Genomic DNA, 26,343 nt, shown 5'->3' with positions numbered 1-26,343 from the left:
TGTCATCACCATTATTATTATGCTATAATTGAAAGTCGATATCAGTATAATTTTTATCAGACATATTCAGCTGACAGTTACCGCACACCACGGCTTATTGAAAAGTAAACCAAAGCAAACGAGTGCGCACCGGCCGGCTATTGACAAAAGATGGTGTAAAAAATCCTCAGTGCAAGAAGAATTAACGGCAAAAGTGGTGAAATTATTAAGACAATCACAACTGTAATTCAATCACCACCTTCAAAAATATCTCAAAGTATATTATAATTGAATTGATTATATTAACAGGTGTGAGTAATAAGCAAATGTGCTATCAGTGAATGCTAACACTGGTCAACAACCAGCTTCTGCTGCTCTGGTCTCCAGTTTTTCATAGATACTGGGAAAAACAATAAAAATGTCATGTAAAAGGCATTTTCTCTGAAGTACTTGACCGTTACCGGCCCCAAATGTGCCATCAATGTTGTGCTTCTCATTTGTAATTTTACGAGTTTGTCTTGTCCACCCATATGTGAAACTTACAACCTCATACATGCAAATAAATAACCACAAACTTTCAGGACGGCGTGTTCCTGCTTTATTCTAGAGTTTTATCATCAAGACAGGTGAGTGTAGGGAAACTGAGCTCATGTGTTCATGAATTTGTTCACGCAAAAAAACCCACAATCGGATGCAAATCAAAGCAAAAATGATCTCCATTCAAATTAATGACGGCGAGTAAATGAAGTCTGTGCTCGCCTTGCACCGTAAAAATCATTTCATGCTATCGATATTATCAGCCGTGGCCTCAGAGTGGGTTTTATTCCTGCGCGGCACCTTCAGGGAAACACAGTAATTGGTACATTGGGGCAAGTATTTCACAAGTGCAGTTTAGACCTCGGTATATCGGTCTCACTTCGGGGACATGAGGTGATTTAAACATCTTTGTGGTGCAACTAATGTGACCTCCCAAAAAAAGGCTTGGAGCAGTTAAGTGGCACCAAAAGACGTGACGCCACGGACACAGCTTCACATTCCCAAGCCCAGGCAGCCTGAAACAATCATGTACACAGTGCAACAGTAAAAAAAGTCAGCATGCTGCAGAGACAGGATACACATCAACAAAAAATAAAGACATAAAGAGGAAAGTAGAGATACCAACCATGAGCTGCAGGTTCAGTGCTGGGCGCAGGGTCTGAGCACACAGGGATAGGACATGGCAGTTGTGGAGGGAGGTGTGGAACAGGAGGAACAGCATGCAAATAAAAGGAGAATTGGGGGAGGAGGAGGCAGGGAAGGAGGGGGAGTGGGGGGGGGGGGGGGGGGCAGGGGGAGAAAACAAATGACACCCATAAGCAAGCATTCGGAAGACCAGAACATGACAAAAGACATAAGGCTTGAGGGAAATCAAAGGGAACCAAAGGCAGTGCAGAGATAAATAAAAGCTTTTTTTTCCCTCTTTGACACAAACACACACACACACACACTCACACACAAACACTGGACGGTCCATTCAGACGGGAGCGTGGCTACTGCTTGAGGAGATATGGATGAAACTATTATCATGTAGCGACTGTTGGCAGCTTTGGCGCGGAGAAAAGGCAAACAATCAGGAGGAAATCATTGTGCAGCTGTCCTAATTTAGCCGTGCGTGACTCGGAGAACACTTTACTGACGCTCAAGTAGACTTTCAACTTGTCTTTAGTACCGAGATGACTCCATGTATCCACTTTAACTTGACTAACGCACAGTTTAGTAAATGTAGTTTTGGTAACCTTTAGCTCAGCTTGGTCACCCCTAATGTCTTTCATAATGCGGATGACATTTTGATAAATGTTTGGTTTTAAGCATCCATCTCGAGCCTTTGTGTATCCATGGTTGTTCCATCTGTCCACGCTGCACGGCATCTTTAAACTCACTGCTTCACCAGTTTTATCAACAGAACAGCTGGTCAGGAGGGAAAGTACAGACAACCACAAACATATTTGATGAATTTTAGGGCTGTTTTTACGTAAATTTAAGGAGAACATGGATAAGTGGACTGAACCATTTGGGACCCGATGGGTTGGCTTCAGGTCAGGTTTGGTCATTAAAGGTGCCATATGTTAGAATGTAGCCAAAAACGGTTCAAATTCAAAATACCGAGGTCTTTTAGGTTTCGTTTTCTGACGTAACTGGCAACCTGTGGTTGCTCGGCAGATGAGACTCTACCGACTGCAATGATTGGTAGACGGCGGTAGGTGGCGCCACATGCCAAAACATGATTTCAAAACATAAACATGATTTGCCGATATGCCGTCAAATATTTTGTCTGTACTGTTGTTGTTGGTGAGTTCAGTTTGTTAAATAAACATTATTCCTGAGTCTCTGTGACATATTAGGAGGATTTTATGGCCAGTTGCTTTAGATTTATTACATAATGCACCTTAAAATGTTATTTTAATGAAAAATAGACTAAAATAAGGTGGATTTAAATGGCCTTTTTCAAAATAAAGGATAGACATGAGTAGAAACTTATGAGTGATTGAACTAGTGTTTCCGTTTAGACCGTCCATGGTGGATGCTTATCCTCTCCCTCCACCAAAACTCAAAAGTGAGAGTCGTTAGCAGTGTTTACAGTTCAATAAGAGTTAATAAAAAAAAAAGAATGGATGATCGTTGATGGTGAGTCGGAACATTTAATACACTCATAAATGCTGATAACTCATAACGTGTGACTTGGGTGTATTTGTGCGTGTGAGTGTGTTCATGGGGCTAGTAGTTGCTTCCTCCCGGACAAAACAATAACTTTTGTTGTTTGCCGTAATCATAAATAAAGGCTACAAGGCTACATCCACCATGTGTGATAGCCATGCCGTGTTTCCATTATGGTGCAGTTCAGTACTTAGGGTATGGTTTGGAACGGTAAAGGCCTGGGGTGTTAAAGAATCACCGGTTCCAAAAGAGTGACGTTCTTTCTCCCAATCTTCCAATTGTCAAGGACCATACCCTACCCTTTTACTCTGGTACCCCAAAGGAAGGGTGCCAAAGATTGTACCATACCAAACTGAACCATTCCACTTGGTGGAACTACAACTTCAGAGAGCATTTCAGTTTATCTGTATCGGGCTTTGACAACATTTCTAGGACGGTTTCAGTCAATATTCCCAAGGATGCCAGTTGTGCTTGAGCAGAAGTGGCTCTGTTAGCAATATATCTGTTACATTTCTATCAATATCTCTTGGCTTTCTTGTGCAAACAGTGTCACTGCACATACTGGTGACCCCGGTAAGCCACCTGCCGAGTGTGAAGCCTGTCAGGTCAACTCTTCAGGTGACAGTAATGTAATTAACAGATGAGACATTTCTTGCATTTCTAGATAGAAGCAGAGCTGCGGATCCAAGCAAAAACAAACACAGAGACCTTTTGCAATGACTGAGTTGATTTGATATCAAATCCCAACCAGTGTACACAACAGAGATATTATTCACACAGGCATTGTATAACTACAATGCAGACTAGGAGTATTACTCTTCACTGTATTACAGGGCAAGCACCTTCCCGAGTTTTGCTTTTAAAACCACTTATTAAGGAGACGGTAGCTCGCTAACAAATACGGCTTGGCTCTCAGAGTATTCACAGCATGTCGGAATTTTAAGTGTTAACCTTTTAACACGGTAAAAGCACCGAAATGAATTTGTTATGATAAAAACAACATTTGGGAGTATGGGCAGGGAAAACAGATCACGTTCACGTGAACAGCATCGTTATTTAACTTCACGATGTACATAGTGTGCCCTGCGTTTCCTTGGCAGTGTGTCTCAACAGAGATAAATGGGAAAGTGCACCGCCTGTAAGCTATCCAGTAATAGCCAGTTGTTTGTGTAAAAGCAAGAATGGCACTCAGCACTGATGTGCAATTGTTCAGGGAGCAGGAGGCCAATGCCACACCTTGGCTCTGCTGCCAGGGGCTCAGGATATGGCAAACAATCTCACAAGGTGAGACTGTATCAGGTCTGTCTTCGACGTTACCAAGCCTCTCAGGATCCATTTTTCTACCAGGTCCTTGAATAATTGAGCCATGTCAGTGCTAAATAATGCCACAGGGCAGTCATTAGATGGGCAATTTTGAGGTATCTTTTGGCTGAAGTGTACCGCAATGAAAACAGCGTTGAAACCTCTTTCCACCATAATTAGGACACACATTAACAATGTTTCTCACGTAATTTATGTAAAGAAGAGGAAGCCAGTCGAGCAGTTATCAATAATGGGTGATATTTACAGCTGCATCTTAATTATGGTGATATTTGTGGAGAAAAGAAAAAGGTTCCTGACATTTTCTGTTGGTTGACACAAGCCTGGTTTTTACCTGTTTGATCAGCTGCCTAAACCCCCCCCCAAAAAAGTGCTAAAGTGACAAAATTAGAAAAATGTGACATAAACTGCACTATAGTACAGTATTAGCAGACTTAACTTTATCCCTATCTAAGGTTTATTTTGATGCGTCCATCAACTAAATAAATAATGGACAAAGTCTCCTGGACAGCATGGACAGAGAAGCCAATGCAGAGGTGCCTGAAACACGTATTCTTTTGAATGGCCATTAGAGGGCAACTTCACTCACCTTCCATGGGTTAGGTTTAGGGTTAAGCAACCACAAGTACCCACTAGCGCTGAAACTAGTGGTTTCCAGTTTCAGGTCATCTCTATTAATGGAATGTCATCCATTTTGTAAATTATGGTCCCTCACTTCTTCCCCATCTCCATTGCAAAATATTAATAGTGGAACAATGGCCCTTTGGCTGTTGACTCCTCTTTGCCAGACCTGGGCCAGAAGCTGTTCACTGTATAACCACATGTCAGAGATTGTGCCACATCTTTACCAATGCTGCCCCACATATTTTTCTAGAGATTGCTAAAAGCACTGCTTATTTGCCACATTTGTTTGAGGATATTTGGGCCAAATTTGCAGTTTCACATATGGGTCACTTCAGGCGTCATCCATTCATTCACTGTCTACCGCTTTATCCTCCACACGAGGGTTGCAGCGGAGCTGGAGTCAATCCCAGTATACACAACAAGCATCAACAATTTACTCTCAAATTCACACCTACGGCCAATTAACCTCTGCATGTTTTTGGACTGTGGGAGGAAACTGGAGACGCTGGAGAAAACCCACGCACACGTGGGGAGAACATGCACTCAGAAAGGCTCTGGGCCATACTGACGATTCTTGCTGTGAGGAAACAGTGCTAACTATTGTCATATGAAAACCAGCAATGCCACATCCCCAGGCCTGACTAATCACGTTGTTTTCATGCAAAGTCAAGACAAGTTGAGGCAAAATACCCAACAACTGTATCTACGATTTTGCACTGAAGCAAAACATCTAATCCACAATGACCCCCTTTTTTGTGTCATATCTCCACCACTGCTTGAAGACAGTAATGTACTTGTATTCATTAGTACAACAGGAAGCCAGCATGGCCTGCTAACCCTCATTACACTGTGGGTGGCAGCCATGTGGGACCATTCAATATGTCTGCTGCTGAGTGATTGCCTGAACATTTCGGATGAGCCTCATCCTCCTCCTCCTCACCACCAGCTTCAGAGGTCAGGCTGAGACATGGTCAGTGTCCTTGCCGACACGGGCCTTGATGTGGACACAGCTCCATGACTAGTTACCAGGCTTCCCATATGCCCTTTGGGAGACTCACCGTGACATGGCTTACAGCTCAACATGCGGCGATAACTGCATGTCAATCATAATTATATTGGCAGAAAATGCATTATGTGGAATCCTGCGCTGCCCGAAAATGCCAAGCGACTGCTGGGTGTCCCCGCTGGCTCCTAGATTACTTTTTTTGTTGCATCCACTTTTTCTGACCTCCATTTTTTCCCGTACTCCAGCTCAAGCCTGTGATTGCTTATTCTTCCCAGGCTTTCGCCGTCCCCAGCATAAGCGCTGCCGATAGAGAAACTGGGACCTCTTTCTGTCCGACAACAGATTTCTGTCTGTAAGAACTGCCAGAGGTGAGTGGGAAACAGTGAATCTGGCAAAGAGATGATGGATTTGTAATTGCAGGGTGATAATGTAGAGGAATTACAACAACAAATACTGATGTATTTTGCTAGCGAATAAGGTTCTCGTGAACCTGGAAGATAAATCCTGAAAACTGTGCTGATTCTACGGTGTCACCATTTTTATTTTTTAGAGAATTTTGAATAACATTCCTTTATGATTCACAAAATATTCGAAATTTTTTAATAATGAGCCACAAACTCGCAAACAAACGCTTCTATTTGCTCTTTGCTAAGAACATCAAAAACAATTTGGTTGATTTAGTTAACATTAGCATGCTGTTCAGTGCTTGTACTTTATAAACTCCCTCTTGCTAGTGGAGGTGTGCTTTCTCGTTTTAAAGAATGTGCAAATTGTGTGCAATAAATAGTGACATCTAGTGGTTAGATTGTAGATTGCAGTTCTTCTCTGCTTCAAAACGCATAATGCCTTACATCAGTACGAAACAATTATTATTCGAAAGCCTTATTCGGACAGGATTAGTTTCACATTGAGAGGGTGGGTAAATTCTCTCTCTTCTCTGTGATTTTAGTCCAATCAGTAATCATTACAGGACAATGGCAGTAAAGATTACGGCGACGTTTAACTTGGGCAAAAAGGTCCAAGAAGATTATCCCAGGTAATGCTAATGCTGGGCTAATAGACCAGCAGTACACATGTGCGGAAACAAGCCGTTATATTCTTTTAAAAAGTAGTTTTCTGTGGATTTTCAAGCAGACTTCTGTTCTCAAACTGAAATCGATGTTGTCCCCAAACCGAAATTTCAATTTCCTCCCTGGTCCAGTTGAATATTTTTGGGTGTTTTGTTGTTGATCTGCGCTTGTGTCTGCAATTGTGATGGCAATGCGTAAATCGATTTACCCCTCCCACTTGTGGTACATTAACTGCGATGTCTTATCCTGTGTGAATTCGCCATTAATATTACACATATCCTGTGGAAAAATGACATTACTCCACCTACAAATGTAAAACACTTACATATGTTTAGGATATTCCCTTTTTGAACTGCTATATGATGATATCTTACTATATGTGTGCATAATCCTGCTTAATCTGTAACTTTTATCTTCAGCTTGACGTGTATTTCTTGAAATATGCTCATCTACGACTGGCAACAGAAAGTACAGGCACAATTACTGCAACTTATGTCATCACAGATGTAGTGTTATACAGTAAATGTGGGTGTATTGCAGGCGTAAATACACTTTGTCTATTGTGGTGATCGCATCCCGTCGCTGCTTTACGAGTTTCATCTCCGTTTGGTCATCGTGTGACACAGTAATACCTTCGAAAGACAATATACGGCCACATTAAGAAGACGTGTTGGACTCGGGACTCGCGTTTCCGCGCCATAATATCCCTGATGCTCTCTTAGGGCTGTATGTTATGGGATGGCAGTTATTCTGTTGCTATCAACTTTTATCAAATTAGTTATAGTTGGCTGGCTCTAATTTAAAAAATGGACACTGAACGGAGCAACGCGGGAGCAATTCCACACACGATCTTGCACACCGGTGTTGTCTATTTTTACATAATTAATTATGTCACTTCATGATAATGTTAACACATGCTGAAAAGCCAAATGGATATTTGTTTCACCTACTATTTCTGCACCCATAGTGTGGGTTTCATGACTAATACTCATACCTGTTTAGAAATACAATCTTTCTTCCGCATGTATTATTAACGGTAACAACAGCTGACCCTTCAGCTAACACTCCCCATCTCTGCAAAACATATACATTTTGCATGAATGTTTATACCTGGAGTATATACTCCTCGCACAACTGCATTATGTGCATATTCATCATCGTCGAATGGTTTAATGAAGTCATTCTTCTATTTCATTCCCGATTCTGTGTACAGCTGTGGGCTTATTTTTTCACTTTTATTCTAAGATTGAACATTTGGAACATTTCCCCGCCAGGTCAAGGGCTGTGGTACTCATGAGCAAGGTACCCCAATCCCAATTGCTCATTGTTAATTGGAACCCTCGAAAATTGACCCCAGACACAGGAAAAGGCCACATCCAGTGTAGTCCTTTTGTCGGTCTCAAGCATAGATAAATGGGAGGGTTGCTTCACGGAGGGCATCCGGCATAGAAATCTCTGTCAAGACAAATATATGTGGATAATCTGCTGTGGCGACCCCTGGATGGGAGGGAGCATTCTTAGATTTACATTTACATACATTCCATCTAATATGTTTTGGTATTTTTTTGTTATTCTTCTAATCTAACTGTCTAATACACCTAAAAAGAAGTGCACACACTACCGTTCAAAGGGTTGGGGTCATCTATACAATTCTTTTGTGTTTTGCATTAAAACTCACATTTTATTCATCAAAAGAGTTGCAAAATGAATAGAAAATATAATCAAGACATTGACAAGATTGACAAGAAGAACCAGAAAAACTGTTTTCAGCTGTGCGAACATTGCACAAGGGTTTTCAATGGTTTTCTAATCATCCAATAGCCTTCAACACGATTAGCAAACACAATGGAAATGGGCCTCTATACACCTATGTACATATTCCATTAAAAACCAGACGTTTGCAGCTAGAATAGTCGTTTACCACATTAACAATGTATAGAGTGTATTTCTGATTAATTTAATGTTATATTCATTGAAGAAATGTGATTTTCCTTCAAAAATACAGACATTTCTTAGTGACCCCAAACTTTTTAACGGTAGTGTACATCTTTTAGTGTAACCCTTTTCTACATTTTTCCTCCTGCTAAAAATACTTTTTCTTGGTAGTTTTCTGTCATATATCGGGGTTTAAAGACTGAGAATGTTTAAAGCCATGTGAGGCAAATTGTGGTTTGTGAATACACAAATGCAAATGTGCTATTTGCATGCATCTATTTTCGTTTCACTTTTGACAGTGTGTTTTATTTGGAACACACGGTTGACAGGCTGACGGGGGGGTAATGTGGGGGGGGGTAATGTGATGACAGATATAAAATACATGTGAGGATAAATGTTGAAGCGCTACCAAGGCGGCAGTAAATTTCTACTTTTGGGGTCAGCTCGTGTTTCATAAAAAAAAAGACTTCCTTTTGGCCCTGACCACCACTAAAAAGATAATAGACTGCAGCCCCAGAGGAGCGAGTACAGGACCGAAATATAGCTTTTCAAGGAAAATGTGTCAACCACAATGACATCAAATAGGCAAGAAAAAAAGACGAATATGGGCAGCCGAACACAAGGGAAGCGAGACAGAGGATACAAGCGAAGGTGAAAGAGGATATAAAGGAAAACTTGGTTCGTGAAAGGTGTTTGGAGAAATATAAAAATGCTAATGTGTCTTTATTATGGGAACTGATGAGCAGATATTTATTTAACAGTGACATTTGGATTTAGTCATTTCCCCATGTCACTTTCTAAAACTTAAAAGCCATGTATTGGAGGCTCTAATGGATTTTTTTTTTTTTTTTTTTAAACCGCTCTATTCTTTCCCTCTAATGGGAAATTGATTAAAAAAAAACACAGTCTTGCTTTGATGGATTCATTTGGCAGTGGGTCTCTGATCTGTGTGGCACACTGCGGGTAAATGAAATCAAACGGCGGAGCGCATTACGGCCATATGAGACTGCTGCCTTCAATCTATACACACGCAGTAATAATGCAATGCCCCTGACAGCTTAAAGCCAAGAGAGGACATCTGGCACAAACTGTAAGTGAGCTGTTTCACTCGGAAAATATTGTCATTTATCAGGTGCAGCCCACATGGGACCTGTTCATACAGGCGACAGAAAGAACCTGCTATAGTTATTTGTAGCAATTAAAGATTTTGTCATATATTGTATATATTCTCTACTTTTTTTGGAAAGGTTTTTGTGATTTTTATTTGAACATTATGTTCTTAAGTGGACAGTTATGGTAATTAGATGTTACAGTTGACCTTAGTGATTCCTAAGAAAGAACATTTAATTTTAATTCACTTCATTGATTTGTAGAATTCTATTAATTTCTATTAGTACTATTTACACATTAGGCAGTTTCAAATCAACTCAATATTTTTGTCGAGGTTATAATTTATTATTTATTTATGTACTGTTTTCTATTTGAATCTATTCATATTAAATGGATAACTATTAAGGCTCTCATTTAATGAATATTTACTCAATACCAAACATTGTGAAATGTAATTAATAATATTGCTTGTCATATGTTGACCCATTTTTATTGAGTAGATACTGTGTATTATTATCTTTTCTGTGACCAAACTCTGCCCCACACTAAAGGATAATTGACAACAATCGCCTTCTGATTTGAGGCTGATTTAAACCAATTTTAATGTCATCAGTCTTCTTGATTTCAAACCCTTAATTTTAAACATTTTTGATATTTACATCTTGAACAGGAATTGGGAGCATGAGCATAACCACACAATCAACCAAATATGACGACTGTATCCCAAGTCTGATGGACGGTACACTCTTAGAAATAAGGGTTCCAAAAGGGTCCTTCTACAAGGGCTGAGGTTCTACATGGATCCATTTTCTTCTGAAAAACCCTGTCCTGAAGAAAGGGTTTTTCAAAGGTTCTTGGTAACACTAATGGTTCCATTAAGAACCATTTTGATCCAGAGAACCCCTTTCCTGAATATTGAAAGGATTTTAAAAGGGTTCTTCACCTGGAGCCAAATAGGGTTCTCCTATGAGGACAAGCGAACCTTATATGGTTCTACTTCGCACTTTTATTTCTAAGAGTGTAGAGAAAGTTGACAAACTTGTGGATTTATGACAACAGTATGATTGCTCGTGCAAGATCGATCACAAACAAGACAGTCCACCTCGATGTCTGTGTGGTCCTGAGTCTTGACTGGTGTTTTCTCAGGATTAAAACATTGACATTTGGTTACAAAGTTCACTGTCTGTGGTCTCCCAAAATTAGATATGAAAATCCTCTAGTGCAGGCCATTTTTTGGCCATCTTTGCAAAGACAATGTTGCACTGAAATCTGCTACAATATGGCTTATGTCTTTTCCAGTGAAGGTGATAACACACGTTTGCTACACACACTACTGTTCAAAGGTTTGGTGTTACTTAGAAATGTCAAGAAAATCACTCTTTTTTTCAATTAATATAACATTAAATTAATCAGAAATACACTCTATACATTGTTAATGTGGTAAACGACTATTCGACTATACTAGTCTGTTTTTTAAGAGAATATGTACATAGGTGTATAGAGGCCTATTTCCAGTGTTCTAATGTACATTGTGTTTGCTAATGGCATTAGAAGGCTACTTGATGATTAGAAAACCCTTGAAAACCCTTGTGCAATGATGTTAGCACAGCTGAAAACAGTTTTGCTGGTTCTTTGACGAAAGGGCAAAATTTTGTGTCACATACACAAAAATATTGTGTATGTGACCCCAAACTTTTGAACGGTGGTGTGTATGGTTAGCACCAGACGCGTCCCTGATGTTTTCAACACGCTTGTTAACACGTTAGAGTGTTAACACTGCATGCAGGGCAGGTGTCTCATGCATGGCTGCTCTCTATGTTTCACATGTGATGTGCGGTTCCCAGCAAAAAATAGACACACATGATAACGACATTGACATTGTACCAGCAGAGCTAAAAACTCTCACTGTATTTTCAGTGTCTCGGCTGAATCTGAACACATACATACATACATCTTCAAAACTATTTTAGTACCTGTGAGGACTCTCTGTCCGTCTCTCCCTGTCTGTGTAAACAAATGTCACGTGACATTTTCTGTCAGAGACGGAACAGAAAGTGAAGTCATAACCATATTTGTGGCGTGGGGGGGAGACGAGTGAGCAAAAGGCAAGCGATGCACACACCAGGCCTCACCTTTTCCCACTGCAAAACTGAAATTGACTTTTTCTATTGTCCTTTTTTGGTCCACTGTTGCATTTCCAATTATCAAAAGGATAGGTGATAGAGTCAATTTTCAGCGTTTTATAGTGGCATCCAGTCATATGATGTCATGCAAAGACCTGGAACTGGATCTCGTAATGCCACAAAGAATCTTGACAAAATAATGGCAGATTGTGGCACAATTAAAACTCAAATCATCCATCGATCCATTTTCTATCCCCTTATCTCAGAGGGTCGTGTGGGTGCTGTGCCGCCGATCTCAGCTGACATAGCCTGATGGGTGGGGTACGGGTAAACTCAAATCATAACATTGGTAAATTGAAATCCTCTTTTTATTTGCTTTTAAATCGCCGCCTGTGAGTGAAGGGACTGTTTTTTGTTTTGTTTTTTTGTCTCACTATACCAACTATTTCCACCAAAAACATACAGGGATTCAATGAATATAAAACATCGTCGAGGAAATAATCCCGACAGGACCCCAAGTGGAAACAATAAACCTGTCACCTGGTGTTGTTTTACTGTTTTTACTTTTGCGATAAATCCACTGAAATATTTATGTAACAGTGGTGCAAGAACACATCTATAAATATGTCAGTTGCTGGGTATGCTGCAATTAAATATTGGTCATAACAAAACCTACACAGCCAAAATGCAATTGAGCCAAAGTGCATTTTTATAAAGTAAAATCGAGTCACTTGTTTTATGTCTTTGTGAAATGTGTTTTTAGCATTGTTATTTACCCTACAGTAACTCTATAATTCTCAGCGGGTACATTAGAACCCGACTGCGATCATTTTTGCAAATCAGCAGAGATCTCAGCACGAATCAGTCAGAATAACTACAATCAGAACGCGCCTGTGTGCCGACGCCTTGATCCGAGGCAAAAAAAGGAGCTATCAATCAGTCTGCATAGATAGGTATTCTCTTTAATCCAATCAGATGGCATAATCAAGCACAATGCCTGGGATTTGTGCCTCAGCCTCGTGAGATTTGTTCCCATTGAGTGGTCTGTCAGAGAGGCTTTGATTGCATGCGGAGCTCAGGCTGATTTTCTGAGTCGAAGGCATAAAGTGATGTTTTCTATCTGCGCCCCTTTGGAGATTTACACTCGCGAGTTCTGTTGCTGGAGGAGTCTGATAAATTTTTGTTTATTCCTAAAAGGCCTCAATTTCGGGGCGCAGTTGTTATTAAACCCCACAGTCACCTTCCCCCCCCCCCACAAATGGTCAGGTTATCACCTTTTCCAGTCCTGATAACCACTCAAAGCTTCACACTACAGTTGTGCCATTCACACTCATTCACATCTATTTGCAGCTCTCTTCCTATCACACATCTATATCCAACCCATTCACACACTGCCAGCACTGGAGCTATTTGGGGTTAAGCGTCTTGGCCTGGTTCCCAGAGTTCCATAAAACTTACATGATAATGCAGTTTAGCAATAGTCTAAAAAGATTCTCCTAGATTTAAGGCTTTGGTGCATCAGATAAGTTTGTTTTTCTATTTATTCATACATTAACCACATTTGTTGAGCCTGTATTCAGTCCCTGTTAGCTATCACGTCGACTATGGACGTTTTCCGATGATGTTCAGCAGTCAGAATGAGTGTTGACACTGACGTGATGTTAAAAGTATTAAAATAAGCAAAGTTGCACAGCAGCAGCAACAAGATCCCTGCTATTCTTTGTCACCTGCTGGGTTAGGAATATACCTCCCCTAACCCTTCCCCTTCCAGGTGTTTTGGTCAACCTATGTAGCCTTCAGTTAGCATCAAAACTAAAAAGGGTGACTGGAAAAACATGATGGTCCAAAATGGCGGCCTCTGGGTAGCTGACTTGATATAAATACAAACGGCTCATTATGCTCATATAGATTTGCCATCATTTATATTCATTATCCGTCACTAATCTAATGCAAATTTCACAAACTGGACCTTAAATCATGCAGCGCTGCATGTTCAAGAAAATAAAGGGGGGTCTCAGGAATTCACCTCTGAATAATTTGCAATTCCTTGCCGTTTAGTTGTGTTGCCGTGTCACACTCAGCAGTGCTCAGGTAATGCTTATCCCGAGCGAACAGACGAGCAGTAAATATGTGCATTACTGTGACGTCATATCCAGTTTGTAGGTATAATTTTGCAGATTTTTAAGCATGGATACAGTTGAAGCAGGTCAGACAAGTCTGTGGTAAACTTTGGGTGTTTTTCGGCACACAACAAACTTTCTGAACATTCTGAACCAAAAGAAGGTTGAAAGCACTTAGAGGTACAGGACTTCTGATTCTGGGTATATTTTGTCAGCACCATGTAAAACAAATCCTATCCGAATAGTCTTTTTTAACTGTAAATGGTTTTAAATATCTGCAGGTGTTCAATTGGGTGACATTTCCCTGCAATGGGGGGGAGCAATATGCCACCATTCCATGAAGACAGAGTGATTCAGGAAAGAGCTGTGGGTTAAAGGAAGTGCACAAACACACACAGATGTTGTGCTAGGGTGGTACTGTACCTTGATTGCCTTCAGGGTGGGAGATGATGGTGGTGGTGGTGATGATGGTGGTGGTGGTGGCTGTGGTGGGTTTAGGGGTGGTGGTGGTGGGAGCATCTGGATGAGAGGACACATACATGACAAACACAGGGTGGGTGAAAAAGCCATGAAGATAAAGCAAAAGTCTCTGTGATGGTATCGCAGTTTGATGCATGCTCACCGTGTGTCATCGCACGGGCGTGTTAGAGCGAGAGTTAAAGGTCGTGTAGGCTGTAGAGTTTTTGATGAATTAGTTGCACGGCAGCGCATTAAATACAGTCGATGACACCGCAACATATAATCCTGTCTCCGAGCGACTAAGCTGATCAAAGATTGCGTTTGGGGAACTCTTCGCTTTTAGGTTCTGTTCACAGGGTTACAAAGCCGCCGTGACACGAGATACTTAACAATGCCAGCGAGCAACATGGTTGTTAGAAGTGATTAAGTGTCTAATGAGTAACACTGGTGCTCGTGTACTACTCGTGCTGTCATTGATATGCAGTCAACCATCTTGACAAACAAGCATGCCTGTGCATTCTTAATATCTCCGAGGAGGAGAGTGCAAAGTTGACTACATGGCGGCGGCGACAACATCAAAAAACAAAGATATTGATGTATAAACTCAAACACAATGGCACAACAAATGGCAGCAGGCAAAATCAAAGGCATGGAAATAACATGAGAATGCTGCAGTTTGCATTGGGAGAATCAGGGTCTGTATCAATGAGAACAAGTGAAAGAAAGTCTGCAAAAGTTGTGTATTGCATCAGCTTTTTATCCAGGGTTTTGGGAGCCCTAACACATTATTTCTGGATAAAGGGTCCCAGAGTGAGAGAGTATTGCATGTTCATGTATAAGATCAATATGCAACCTCTGTTGCCATCTTTGCTGTTGTCTTCCTTTTCTTGCTGTTTGGAGTTTGTACGCAGCACACAAGCTTTATGCACATGCTCCGTCTCTTCTCTGGCACATAAAGACCTGGCAATATCAGATTGAATAAGGAAAGTTACGTTTCCTATTGTCACTTTCAGCATTGAACACTTGAAATAATGGTCAAAAATGTCATTTTGTGTTCTAACAGTCAAGTTGATGTTGAACCTTTGACCACTAAAATCTACCAAACACGATCAAGGCCTCTGATGTACTGAAGAAAGATAATATTAAAGAACCAGTATGTAAGGCATGGTAAGAGATACCAAAGATGGCAGTAATGTGACTTTACTGATGCCAAGTGCCATAAAATACCACAAAATGGATACCTATTGCCTATCCATAAGTGTACAGTGAGATTAAACACATGAAAAGCTCTCCCTTGAACCAAAGTTTGATCTGAACATGAACACAATTTTCATTTTAAAGCACCAAAAACCAAACAGTTTGTAATATTCAGGAGATAATCAGTGATCTAAAGCTTACAAAAATTCAGTTTCTGTTCACAGAAAACATATACATGGGAATTCTTGCTAATTATATTCCAAAATGTGTTTTGTGATGTCACAGTGACCTTCGACTGCCAAACTCTAATGAGCTTATCCTTGAGTCAAAGTGCAAATTTGCACCAAATTTGAAAAGATTCCGCCCCCCGGGGTGCTGCTGAAAAATCAGATTTGAAGAGAATGGGACAGACAAAATGCACGGACACTTTGAAAAACACAACGCCTCCAGCAACGGCTGTCGCAAGTGCAGAGGCATAGAAATAAAAATAAACTAAACAAAAAGCATCAAGCTGTGTCCATTTTTCCTCCCACAGCTTTCCCCCTTTTACTTCATTAGCTGGGTTAGACTCCCCACCCTGACAATGACCAGGGGGAGATATCAAAAGTGACATTTTCCTTTTTGAAGTGGCAGGGCTGCACTGCTATGAGGCCGCCGGCAATGCTGCTTGGTTAGAAACCTCCCATGCTGCTCTGATTGCCAGGGAAAAGGGCTGAAAAACCTGTTGGGGTTATTAAAAGCTGCTGAAAAAAATAAGTAATGTCTGGCTGTCGATAAGGAGAGAGGCCAGTCTACACTTTAATGAAATAAGGTGTTATAAGAAGGTGAGGAAAGGGAAATGTGTATGGACAGAAGCAGGGCGGTGAGGGGGATTCGAGGAGGCAGAAGAGACGCTGCTTTAACTAGCTGCAAACTCAATCTATGTTACATTACAGTGAGAGACACAGAAAACGCTGCAGCGGGAGAAAACGTTTCTACCTGATCAACCAAATCACCACATCAACATGTGCAGCTCAAAACTGCTGCTGCTGCTGTATTTTTTACATTTAATTTACTACAAAGCACTCAATAATTTCACAAAAAAATAACTGTAAATAATTTTTATAAGCATGTGTCCTTGAGAGGACGTGGTTTACTACATCCATACTGACGAGACCCTTCGTTACAACAAACTCTGGCATAGGTATTCCCAAGAAGGATCCACCTGCTGGAGCTTTTGTTGCTCAGGAATGGAAAGACATTTAACAGAGCATTCTAAATGAGCCTAGTAGAAGGGGTGGATCCAAATATAGAATTGACATATCGGCATCCTTTCTCTTGCAATATGATAATCGATAAGCCAGGGCAAATATAGATATTCTAGAGGGGTGTGCCAAAATATTGATTCACATAAGTATCGCGATTCTCATTTACTGTCAACGTTAATACATGACGCATTTCCATGACGTCTGACCGGAAAAAGACGCACGTAACGTCACGTCTACGTGCTGTGGCCCCCGGAGTCCAGCCACCGTTTACCAGTTAGCTCCGTTAGCTCCTTTAGCGCCGCTACAATCGAATCATAGCCCCAATATTCGGAATCAAATGGAATCGTAAAAGATTCCCATTCCTAATATTCTCATTTACAAATTAAGGTGTTCTCGCTCTCTCTCCGTGTCCTTGTCTTGCAGGCTGCAGGATCCAGATCCAGTTTCCAGGCTATTATTATTATAATTATTATCATTCATATCATATCATCACCATTATTATAAGGCTATAATAAATTTGATATATATCAAATGAATGAGGGAAACCTGGGGAGAAGTTACCTGGCTGAAGAAGAGAGGAGTTTACTGCAGGACAATGGTGGAGAAAGCTGCTTTAAGAGATGCTCCGTCCAGGTTCAATACATAGATTTTATGCACTTTGTTCTCTGTGTTGTAAATAAACAACATCACCTTTCCAGCATTTTGTCTTCTTCAGTTTGACAGAAACTGTGATGTATCGCTATATATTGAAATGACTACTATCGTGGACCATGTATCCTATCATTAGGTACCCTGCGATTCCCACCCTGACGAGTTAGCCTCTCGATTCTCCAAAGGATCTGGCCACAGAATGTGGACACAGCTAATGTGACAAACTGACAACAAATGCAGCAACAGCTACAGTAAAACCAGTGGGTAATGTGAGGCTGGAGATAACCTATGTCTTTACGATTGTCGACAAATCCCAAGAAAAGACCAGAACAATAACAAATTGATCATGTTGACATATATCGTCTGTTTAGCCCAAGCCCATTTGATTGTATCTCTCGATAAAAGACAGAAAAACACAACAGCAAATAAATCAATGAGCCACATTGTTGCACTGTATGACATCTCCATTTCCAGAATCATAACCACTTTGTTTTTTCCCCCCACATGTACTCTCCTGCTGCTGCAAATCCCCCCCAATATGTTGAATCAAAACTGAATTAATATCTGGCTGAAAATATACCCAAATAAATGACCTGTTTGCTTCTGTTTGAGTAATGCTTCCCAAAAACTACAGCCACTGCCCAGCTGTATTAGTATATTAGTAAGCTGCATTAAAATGAAGCTGTGTGTCCCATTTTAAAAGATTCATGTCCTTGCCATAATGAATAGGCTTGGGACTGAGTGCGTCAGACATTGTCAGAAGGCGATAAAGTATTGAAGGATGAACAAATGCAGTGCATTGGCTCTTTTCAATGGACTTATTGACAAAGGGGAAACATACAAAATGACACCAGCATCAGCCTCATCCTTCAAACTGACTGTCTCTATAAGAAAATACTGTGAAAAACACATTCAGGGAACCAAGCTCAAAAACATTAATCACTGCAAAAACAGCAACTATAAGAGGTGCTCACGCAAAGTTACATTAAAGAGATAATTACAGTCATCCTGCTGTTGATGTTTTCTTCGCTTTGAGTACAGTAGTTGTTTTTCATTTAAATGTTCTCTTCCCTGCGGGCATTAGATGTTCATATTTGCCTCAAAAGTAATTGTTAGTGTACGAAAATCATCATTGTTACCTGAAGAAAAGCGAATCAAATAATGCATATACAAGACTGAGAAGACCTTGTAGCCTCTCGAAACGCCGTCTGAAGCAAGTCTAAAAAAATGCAAATTGTGGCCTTCGGGCAATCACAATCCACAGTCAAGACTCCTCTGATGTACAGTATGTTTTTAATCTATCAACAATCCGGCTCTTTTAAAAACAACCTTGACAAATACAAAAGGCTATAGAGAGCAATGTGGAGACAAAGGCGGGGAGGGATGATCCATTGGGAAGTCGGCTGGCAGATGAAGCTGGAGATGATGAGTTTCACACATGCTTGAGAGCCAACAAACTCCAGCTCGGGGGTGGTGCTGTCTAATTGGTTTTATCCCATCATGAACAGTGAGAGTCCAGCAGATGTTTGAGATCATCAGTGTCAACAACTCATTAAAAACTTAACATGGAGAAAAAAGAAAGATTAAAAGAAAGATTGGTGATACTATCTGATTATAAAGCACTCCCCCCTACTTCCTTTTTCCTCGTGGATAGTCGATGTGATGTATCAAAGGACAGTGGAGCTCATTGACTTTCAAATGTGACAGGCAGAATGTGTTTTTTTTCCTCCCACTGACTCGTTGGGCCTTGTTTACTGATGAGGTTTATGAACCAGGGTTTCTATTTTAATGGATGGAACAGGATTTCAAGACGCTACCGAGATTGCAGGTGCAGGGAGCGAAAGACGTCATCGATTATGTCCTGCAAAAGCAGCAGGGGAAACTTGTTCTGTCTTTAACACCATAAACAAAAAACCCAAACAATACTACAGGAAAAAAGAGAATGTAAGATTTATCGTTTCAGTCTGGCGTCATAAAACTTGCTCAAAATTAGCATCGATGGAAGAGTGATGGGATTCCACAAGCAGGAATAAAAGAATCCAACGCTAACTCACTTCAATATCTTGTATGTCTTCGGGTTGGGGTTAGGGTTAAGGTTAGGGTTAACCCCATTTGTTAAATAGAGAGTCTGAACATAACGGGACAACCTGGAGGGTCATGCAGTCACACTTGCTTTGCCGATGGCCCAGTTTAGAGTCTTAAATGAACCCAAAGCCATTCCAACTGTGTTTGAACTGTCAAAGTTCATGCAGACAAAATGGAATCATCTCAAGGCAGAAGAACGGGGAATAAAAGTGACAGTAATAGTTCCATGTCGAGAGAAACAAATACCTGTCAACAAAATGTCTCCTCCTTTTCAACATTATTATACTCATAAGTGCCATAACCACTGAGCTATTCCGCCTGTGGACGTATGATAGCATTAGTCATCCTGGTGTAGGAGTGGAGCGTCTGTTAGATGCTGCCCGTTGGAAATGTCTGACCTCATGAAAGAGGTTGTTTTTTTTCCTGCTTTGTATGCTTTTATTTGCTTATTGGTGCTTTGTCATTTGTTGAGTACTCATTAGTCCACCCACCCTTTCTTCGGTTTATCTCTTTGCATATTTTTCCTTGCCCTTCTGTTGTTTATTTAAATTTTTCAGTAGCCTTTGTAGCCTCTGAGCATCCAGAGCTAGGTGTGTTTGCATGGTGCTTCTCTATAAACCTCATCCTTCAGTCGGTACAGTAAATCGCTACAGCCACAGTCTATTTGCCCGCTGTGGTTTTCCTTTCCTGCTCCACGAGCTTATGCTCTTGTTTTCCTGAGCGTCAGATAAAACCACTCGCTAAAATCTGCCACCAGGCCCACGTTCAGCTCAGTCCGCGTCTGTAACCTGTTTGGATTCAGCTCCAGTCACATCTGCCATTCCCAGTCCGACTCTTGCCAGTCTTCCAGACTCCCCTGCTCCGCTTCATCGAACCCATTACCAGCCTGCCACTCCGCCTGGACTTCTCAGCTCTTGCCCCATCATCCGAGTCCTTTTTCATGTTTGCAATAAATTACCTTTTAAACTTCTGCCTAACAGGTCTATATTTTGCACTTTGGGGCTCATAAGGGACCAGAATATGAGATAACCAGTTTTAAGTGGTTTCCTTATTTCCAGCCTAATGTGGACCGGTGCCTTTTCTGCCAGTGTCACAAATTTGATCTTGGAATCTCTTTGTCCATTTACTCTTTCATCATTAACAGTGAAAATGCCTTTGGACAGACACACACACACACACACACACACACACACACACACACATACTGGTGTTTGCCCCTCAGGGGGCCCACACGTTTTTTCATGCTTTATGGGATCCACCCTTTCTAGTGGTGCTACACTGCTGTAAAAAATCAGGTAAGACTAAAAAAAAATCACAATCACAAAAATCACTTCAATGAAACAAAATGTTAAACTTTTGTCTCCATGCTAGTTTTTTCGTCACTTGTGGGGTCCCGTTTCTAACATACAGTACTTGTGAGGTCCAGTGTCATACACACACACACATTTCTTGTTTTTCTATCTTTGTGGGGTGTTAGGTTACCATCTGGGGCCCATTAATGGTTTCTACTGCACATAGACACCGACTGCATTAAGGATCTATATTTCTCTTCTTCCTCCATTCCATCTCTTTTCCCTTTAAACCTGCACAACCAGATGCCTTCTTAGCATATTAACTACTGTATGTGCTATCCTCTTAACAAAAGATCATCAACACGAAGACAGGGTCGTAACATGGTAGGCAAATAATGATCTTCAGCACCAGCACTTAAACATTACTGAGCCCCAAGATCTAATTTTGAGTAAAACTGTTTTTCCCCCTTTTTATTCCACCCAAAAAGTCAGTGGTCACACTACATTTGACAAAACAAAAAGCTTATTTGGTGAATATTTATATAAAAAAAGAAGAGAGAAACATGCTCTCGACAAAATTGAGTTTGAACTAGGGTTGCAAGTAATGATTGCAGGAAATAAGCCAAATAATACAAAGTACTCAAAGTTACATTATGTAACCAAGAAATTATTGAAAGAACTCACAACTCCTTTGCTGCTGCTCTTTTAATCACAGTTTGCCAAACATAATTGGGTGCCGTGATGTGGAGGTACAGTCGTTCAGGGACGACACACACTCCTCATCTTCTGACCCCCTACATAATACTGAAAACGGCTAAAATGAGCCGAGTGATACAGACAACATTTAACGTTCGACCGCTAAAACCACAGCAGGTACTTCAAATAACAGCTTCTCTATACTGCTGATATACTGTATACATTAAATATAAAACTGAAAATAAAATATTTAAGAACAGCAGCATATTTCTGCCTTGAACAAGAAGTGTTGGAGCGCCAACTGAAAATGTGTGTCCATACCTTCGATCAGTGAACAGCTTTCATTCTGATTTTCTTCTTATGGCAGTTATTCTATTTTTGATGTAATATTTGACTGCTTTCCAGTCTCTTTTTTGCAGTGCTTGTTGTTCTGAAGAAAGGCAGCGTTCACATTCTGCTTTACCTGGAACATCTTGCCTCACAATAAACCTCTTCAGATGTTTTTCTACTGCTGCAATTTCCTCTGGTGTCCAACGTTTCACAGCAGCTTGCTTACCTAGGTAGGCAGAAAGAGACTACATTTTGATTAAATTGACAATTTGACTGAAAACTGCGCAAAATGTACTTCCACTCTTTGTTCAAAGTAAATGCTTCTGAACATTAAGGTACAGTATTGCGCATAAAGAACCTGCTCACGTTAAAGTCCTGTCATGCCCAAAAGAGGATGCAAGTCCCAAAGCTTACCTCTCTTTCTTGCAGACACACTATGGTTTAGGAATTGTGATGTGTAGGTACAGTCGCTCAGGGACGACATGCTCTCATCATCTGACCACTGTTCTCCTGGCATACCGACATCTAGACACAGAACTTTATTAAAAATTCAAGACATAAAATACCAGGAAAATGTAATTACAGTAATTATTTTATCAAATCAAATTTTGCATCCGACTTTAGCTCACAGCATTTTGAAGGCAGAAATACACAGAAATGCAATATCACACTTATTTCTAATGATATGTCCTGTAGAATCAAAACTAGCCTATGCTGTCGCGGCCGACAGCAAGGGGAGTATCTGCGAACTTGTCCAATCCTCAACTTTCCAATAAAGCCAAATTATACGCACTCGCACCTGCCACTAACTGTTTTAATTAATGATTATAAAAGTCAACAAAATAACACTACACGCTACACTTTATACATGTTCAAAGTATCCATATAAACTCGATATTTAACACAGAAAACCTGAACTCATAAATTTCTCTCTAGTTTTTAATAAAACTAGTTAACCTATTATACCTTGTTAAATATTATGAATATTAAAATGCTAACCACAGCTGCCATATCTTCAAAGTGTCCAAATGTCATGAAAAAGCATACACTATGTTTATTAAATTTCATGAAAAAGCTACAATATTTTCAAACTTTCCATTAAATGCATTAATAAAGAAATGGAGGCTTAACTACTTTTTATATGATAATTAATACATTTATATTATAATGTAATAAATATTATGAATAAGTGCTAAATAAACCCATGATATCCTCAATGTGTCCAAATGAGCTCAATAATAAAGAAAAAATGCCTTAACTATTTTTTCTGTGTTCACTAATAAGTTAACCAGTTAACTTATTATGTAACTATTACCAATCATAGCCAAAGTAATAATGATTGTACTTGTAGATAGTTGTTACATGAATAATTGTACAAAATTTGAAGGCACTATCTCCATCAGTCTGGAAGATAAAGCCGAAAAGGTGTTTTTAGCATAATAAATTAATTAATTTGCTAATTAATAATAAAGCTACAAAGACAGGGATAATTCTCAGGTGGTATGTGATGCCCATGCAAAATCTGAAGCCAATACCTGCAACACTTTGGAAGATACGGCGAAAATATGTTTTTTATATAATTAATTAATTAATAAATAATAATGGTAGACAGCTCAAAATCAATAGGGATCATCTACACGGGGTATGTGACCCATAAAAAAACGGAAAATTTAATCTCAAACGCATTTCCAGTTATCGCGTTAACGGCTAAAATCTGCGGACGTGCGAGACCGTCCATAATATCCGCGCGCGTTTCTCGCGGATATAATAATGCCACATGAGCATGTGAACAACATGAAAAACATGATTTTCAAGTGGAGTGGCTTTCATCGTTCAAGCTCACCTGTTGAAGATACTCTCTGGTTTGGGACTTGTGATGTGGAGGTACAGTCGTTCAGGGACGACATGCTCTTCTCATTTTCTGACCCCTGTTCTCCTGGCATATCGACATCTGTACACAGAAATGGTTTATTCAACCACGCAAGACAGACATGTAAACCCTAATATTAAGTCGTCAGTAAAGTTAGCTTGATAAGGATATTAATCAAATAACTCTCGGCAAAAGAAACATGATGACATTCAGAATTTCTGAAGCTGCTCTTGGAGATTTGCTCTGAAAATGACAATTTCACACTGCTGCAACTTTTCCCTGCAATATTCTAAGATGATTATGTGCTGTCCTGAATCCTTGGTGTGAGCTTGATTTTACAGATGATTGACAATTTGGCAAAATATAAGATTGTTACTATACTTTGACAATACAGTGTATATAGAATAGATTACAATCCCAGACCCCTGTCTTACTGAACCAGACTTGCACCCCCAATGGTAGTGCATTACCTGAAGACAATGTACTATATTTTGTGTACTTGGTCTTCACATGTCAGGAAATAGGGAATCAGGGAAACCGGCAGGCTTTCAGTGGTGCAAACAAAATACAAATGCAATTGAAAAACAATTATCACATACCTTCAATGTCCTTTCCTGAGGGCCCTCCCATGCCAATGGTCTCTAAAATGTTAATTGATATAATATTATTAGTTGGAAAGTTGCGATTGTGGGCAATCAAGAGTACTGAAAACTGCTGGACTGATCATGTCGTTTTAACTATAACTGAGCAGATATAATCAAAATACAGAACTGTAAGACTTGCCCTCTTCATCTATATGTTTTGTATGTGCAAGTGTGGCACTAATGTTTGCATTTGTATGGTCTTACTGAATTTAAAAAAGATTAAAAGTTTATACCTGCATAAAATTCTATTACTTAAAACAATATAGTTTTAGTCAATTACTGAATGCTGAAGACTAAATGTCATATATTGCACCTTTAAAATATAATATAATAAGACTTAGTACCATTCACGTCAACTTGAATTTCATCCAGACTCTTTCCCTTGTATTCTCCTAGGCGTCCCTGTTCCATTGCCAGGAGCACTTTGCTGATTTTAGCCAACTGGAGGGTGCCCTCCGGAAGGCGGTAGTGCTTTCGGTGGACAGCAATATTGTGCCCGAGGAAGTCTGCCAACTGATCTAGTTCTGTGGTCTTTAGGTTCAATACAGTAGAGAGGGTGGCAATATGTTTCCTCAGTTTAGTTGATGTTAATGCTTTGGGATTTTTGATGTGATCACATTCATTCACAAACTGCCTTATGCAGTCAGAAGCCCTTAAGTAATGAACAGAGTTTGGTAATGCAAACAGATATCCATTTTCACACAGCACCCCGCATTCTTCTCTCTTCTCGGTTAGAGCATCAAGTGACTCTCTCATGAGTGGGGTTAAAAGAACTGGAACTTTTCTTCCTCTCTTTCCTACGATCGTAACCCTTACAAAATGTTTGCACAGCTTCTGTTCAAGCGGTGTAAGGGCCAAGCTAACGTCATCATGTGTGTCTGATGTGTCCTTTGATAGGTACACAGACAGAAGCATCCTGGACACTTCCTCTCCTCTCCTGCGGTTAAAAAGTACAACTTGTGTCAGGGTCACTTTTGCAAGCTCCTTCCAGTTTGATGATGATGGGTGCGCTTGCAGATCATTCAAATGTTGTTGATGCTTCTCAGCTAGATGACAATGAAGCTTTTGGATATCTTGAGTGAAAGGTAACAGTTGAGGAGCATTCCATTTGGTTTGGTCAAGTTGAGTTAATGCTTGGCTTGCAATGTCAAATTTCCAACTTGCTTCATAAAGCTGCGCAAACTCCTCAGCATCTTGAGTAGCTTGTTTATCCTTCTTTTTCAGGCCTTCGGACTTGATATACATGGCCAAAGAATGCAAGCTGTGTCCAACCTTGCGAGCACGAGATGGACATCGGTATTTGCCCGTTTCCTCATTGAATCCAGAAAGTTTCTTTGCAGTAGTGACAACAAGACTGTAGTGTTCAGGTTTTATGAGTTCTCGGATGCTCTCTACCCGTTTAACTTGTCTTGCTGTGAATAACAGCCTGCCAAGCTCTCTCAGTTTTTGCCGAATATACTGATGTTGACTGACTATCTTCTCGCTCTTCTTGAACAGTCTGTAGCCATACTCGAGAATGCAGCGGTCTTCTTTAATAGCAACTGTAATCATGTCTTGATTCATAACTCTTAAGAATTTCCAATAAGCATCATTAAATCCAGGTGGAGCAGGCTCAGCAAAAGCACACAAAGCAAGAACTCGAGTTTTACCTGGTCTAGTACTCTCAGGCTTGAAGCTGCATACCTGAAAATGCCGCCACATCGCTTTCCTTGAGAACAAGCCATAGCAGTGAACACAATGTGAAAATTCCTGTCCGTCAGATTTTTTCTGTGGTTGCTTCCATCCGTGCTCAAAGTTCCCCTTATTTCGTATGTAGTCTAACTGCAGTTTCCTTTCTTTTGAGTTCTTTGGCAAACTGAATGCTTTTGCAACATCCGGTTTATCTTCGTGC

At 40.3% G+C, this 26,343-nt stretch overlaps 1 protein-coding gene across 1 annotated transcript in view; it reads right to left on the bottom strand.

Annotated features, from left to right (window-relative positions):
* The window catches only part of cadm1a (cell adhesion molecule 1a), a gene marked incomplete at both ends in the record, with an annotated part of 408,015 nt that overhangs the window by 29,840 nt on the left and 351,832 nt on the right, over positions 1-26,343 (bottom strand). Inside the window, 2 exons of the mRNA XM_083889853.1 lie at positions 1,142-1,174; positions 14,405-14,500. Of these exons, the coding sequence (XP_083745979.1) occupies positions 1,142-1,174; positions 14,405-14,500 (129 nt within the window). The remainder of the gene's footprint in view (positions 1-1,141; positions 1,175-14,404; positions 14,501-26,343) is intronic.

Source organism: Microchirus variegatus, assembly GCF_963457635.1.
Source record: "Microchirus variegatus genome assembly, chromosome: 5".
NCBI lineage: Eukaryota > Metazoa > Chordata > Actinopteri > Pleuronectiformes > Soleidae > Microchirus > Microchirus variegatus.
This window is presented reverse-complemented; position numbering and strand designations above follow the sequence as displayed.